Source organism: Rhagoletis pomonella, unplaced genomic scaffold (assembly GCF_013731165.1).
Source record: "Rhagoletis pomonella isolate Grant_MI unplaced genomic scaffold, Rhpom_1.0 Rhpom_scaffold_00001, whole genome shotgun sequence".
In the NCBI taxonomy this organism is placed as follows: domain Eukaryota; kingdom Metazoa; phylum Arthropoda; class Insecta; order Diptera; family Tephritidae; genus Rhagoletis; species Rhagoletis pomonella.
This window is the reverse complement of record NW_023458555.1, coordinates 30225033-30228993: the sequence shown is the minus strand read 5'-3', so window position 1 is coordinate 30228993 and position 3961 is coordinate 30225033. Positions and strand designations below refer to the sequence as shown.

General features: G+C 40.8%; 2 protein-coding genes across 2 annotated transcripts in view; one reads left to right on the top strand and one right to left on the bottom strand.

Moving 5' to 3' along the window:
• The window catches only part of LOC118742340 (structure-specific endonuclease subunit SLX1 homolog), a 48983-nt gene that overhangs the window by 43491 nt on the left and 1531 nt on the right, over positions 1–3961 (top strand). The gene's annotated exons all lie outside the window — the stretch shown is intronic.
• On the bottom strand, positions 2533–3957 carry LOC118750073 (structure-specific endonuclease subunit SLX1 homolog; the record flags this gene model as incomplete). Its single annotated transcript, XM_036484804.1, has 3 exons — positions 2533–3254; positions 3524–3718; positions 3775–3957. Coding segments are annotated over 3 exons (987 nt in total), but the record flags the coding sequence as incomplete, so codon positions are not given.

The following is a 3961-nucleotide window of genomic DNA, read 5'->3' as shown; positions in this document are numbered from 1 at the left end:
TTAGTCCATTTATAAAAGCGTTGTATATTAAAAAGTTTTTTTTTTTTTTATATTATTTATTATAAGAGCTGATCTCGCGAACGGCTATACCGTTTGTTTTACAATTTTTTCAGTTTTTCATTCAGGTATTTAGCAAATGCTTCCATCATAGCCTCACGAAGGTGTTGGATAAGCTAAACGAAAGTGTGAAGATGATTCCACCTCATTTTCCTTTTGACAGCGAAAGTGATCAGTTGAAATTCCTAGTCTTATCACGTGAATACTAATCGCACAATGGCCTGTCTGAACCCCCATCAGTAGCCCTTAAACGGTCGCGTGTTTTTCGGCACCTTTAAGGGGTAACGATGAGTCACTCGTGTATTGCGCTGCAAAAAGTGTTATTTAAGTGCCCTATAAAAACGTTGTCTGCAGAAGAGAAACGTCTTCTTTTCCTTTTTTATGTCACAAAAGGAGCGTTGCTTTCTTTTGTATATTTTATTAGGTGTTTAATAGAGTAGGTATGCGATTTCACTATCGCGAATGCGAAGTATGCGTGTTAGTCTAATCTCAGCCGTCTAGTACAGCCGTCTCTAGTTGCTCCTTATCTGGAGATAACGTTTTAAGGTGACTTTCCCGCGCCAGGTCATCAGCCACGCAGCTTCCCGCGATGTCGCTGTGTGCCGGTTACACTGTGCGACAGCTGAAACCAGCGCGAACTTTGTTAACATTTACCCAGTAGTATACCCATCCAGTAGTAAAAAACTCGATGGATTTGCAAAAGTTAGCTCGTATTTTTATTTTATGGCCTACTAAAGTTTTCATGTCCCAGCCTAAGTAGTTTTTAAAATGGTAGGGTTAAAACAAATGTCTAAGCAAAATTTAAGGTTAAGGTTCGCTCCCGCCTGAAAGGGTCGTTTTGACCCTTACTTCAAGAAACCCCGCAAAAAGCAAATTTGGAAAATTTTACTAATGGTCTTCTCAAGCATAAACTTCATGCCACGAACGAAAAAGTATATAAAAAATTAAAACAAAAATCTATGCCAAGGAGGAACAACAGCCAAACTAAATTTTCTAAATTTTTTTTTGTAAAAAAAAAGAAGGCTTTTGTTGATTTTGTATTTTAATTTTTTAGAAGCTTTTTTATGTTGGTGGCATAAAGCTTTTAAGCAAAACGCGCAGACGCCGTGTTCAGCATTACGTTAAGCGCCAGTGTAGGTGTGGTTCTTAATGCTCCACTGATTCCGATTAGGGTGATGCGCTTTAAACTCTCCAGTGTTTTGCAAGTATATCATTCTCTAGTTAGTTCCACCAGACAAAGGATCCGTGAAACAAGACAGGCTTAAATCCTGTTTCATAGAGCTAATGAATTACTTTGCGCGAGAGACCTCACATTTTACCGATAGCTCCCCTACAGCAGTACAAGGCAACCGACGCCTTTCTTACTCTTTCCTCAGTGCTAGGACTCAACGACAGCTTCCTATCCACGATCGAACCTAAGTACTTGACCCTGTCTGAGAGACGCAGACGGACACCCCCACTCGAGGGAAGGGCCACAAGGGGTATCTTGTACTTCCTGATAAACAAGCCCAGTTGCTTCTTGTTGAGATTTACTGCGAGACCGTCGTTGATCGCCCACCTAGTTACCTGGTTCAGGTAAGCTTGAGCCATATCAAAAAGGGTGTCTAGAAATAGTCCCTTAACCAAAAGTTCTACATGATCTACATAGGAGATCACCCGACAGCCCACTTTTTCCAGTTCCTCTATAGCGAGCAGCACCTTTCGGAGTGCCCCTATTGACCCTGCGCTGAGTGTAGGTGCTTCCCCACTCCGCCGCGACAGTTCTGTCACGAAGTGAGAGGTGGATAAGCCTTATTAGGTTGGGTTCAACCCCCCAGATTATGAATAGACTTGACTATTGCCTCTAGAGTGGCATGGTTGGAGGACCCCGCGATATCGAGGAAAGCCCCTACTGCATAATCTTTATGCGTTAAGGCGTCCTCTAAGCACTTAATCAATGTTTGCAGGGCAGTATCCACCGACATTTCCTTGATATAAGCATGATGAGCTCTTAAAGGCAGTCACAAGGAACCGCGTTTCTTATGTACAGGTCTATCAGTCTCTCTAGCCTTTTTAGAAAAAACGAAGACAGACTGATAGGACTAAAAACATGAAGGGGGAAACATGAGGGTATTTTCCGGCCTTCGGGATGAGCGCAACACTGACTAACCTCAAAGCCTTAGGGATGTACCCAGTCCTCGCGCAGTTTGCATAAATAGGAGCCAACCATGTGCACGACACCTCCAGAGCCCTTTGCAGCTGCGCAGGTATGATGCCATTTATCCTTGGCGTCCACAAGATCGGAGAAGTACAGGACGTGAAGTACAAAATATTGCAAAGAAGTGCATTTGACTGTACTGCAAAGTACGAAGTACAAGAGCTAAAAAAGAAGTACTGTACTTCCGAAAGAAATGCGATTGGTCACATTAGTTATCACAGTAGTAACTTCTTTGGGTTTGTCTTCACATTAGAAGAACCTAACTAAAAAGCCTAATACTCGTTTCAACCACGTTTTCGTGCTGGACTTAATTTTATTGATGTACGCATACAAATGTATAAAATAAATCAATTTCAAAATTATAAATTACATCATTTTAAAAAATATGTATTTAGTCGCTCAACTCATAAATTATATCATCATCTTTGCATAAATCGAGCATATATTCCAGTTGCGGTTGTGGACTACCCACTACAAGCGCACGATCATTATCAAACTCGTTGCCTTTTTGAGAATTAATGCCAACAGCGCTTTCACTTTCACTTTCCGATTTGGCTGCCTCATCACCAAAATCACTTTCGCTCTCATTGGACGCATCATTATCCATATCGTATTCATCGTCATCATCTTCCTCTTCTATCTGTTCCACGCCATTTGCCTGTAATTTACGTTTTCGCTGCAAAAGCGCTACCCAAGTAAATTTCTCTTCGCACAGAGGACATTCGCCAGCAATGGGTATGTAGTGTCCACGATTACTTTCATCAGAAGATAGTATATAATTCGCAAGACATATAATATGACAAGTTAGTTTACATAACGAATTAATACATCCGATGCGAGACTCTTCAGGATTATTAATGCGCTGCATACACAAGTGGCATTCAGGTGCCCAAATTGCGCGTGGTGGTGAGGAATCCTCGACACGTTTTTTTCGTGATGCTTGCGATTTTTCTATGACAACTTTGCCGCTTACTATTTCCATATGCGCTGGTGGTTTCAGCTATTTAAAATAAGTTTTTATAATTTTATTTATATGTACATACATACATGCGTACATACATATCGTGACCCTAATATAGAAACGCCCGTGCAATGCAATAAAAGTTGTAACTAACTAAAATTTGTTATTGCATAAAACGATTTGGGGACTTATAATTCAATGAAATGCATCATAATCAATCGAAAAGATGTGAGATGTCGCCTTACATATTTAGGTAACGATATGTGCATACGTGTGTATGATTGTAAGTATGTTTTTTTTAAAAGTACCGTAAAATCACATTCGTATTCGCTTTCTAGCCAGCGTACAGTTAGCGGCAAACGGTTCCACGGTCCTACATTCAACATTCGGCTCAAGACACGAAAGTTATATTGAAAATGACTTTCCTTCCGGTTTTTACGACGTAATTCGGGATATGGTGTGAGGCGAGTGGAAAGTGCCGGTTGTTGCCATGCCCACTCAAACTAAAATTGAAAATGTCGAAAATAAATGCAGCTCAAAAGAAAAAAAATGTAATTACCTGAAGCGCTGCAATATTATTTGGAAATCCATGTACTATCATAACCATTTGCCAAGGACCTTTGTTATTTGTGCGTTTGGCTCCACCAAATTCTTTACCCCGATTGTGTTGGCTTATGCGCCGATCAGGGTTCACCGTGTAACCAATATAGCAACGGCCTGCATAGCGTTTCTCAGGACTTTTGCTG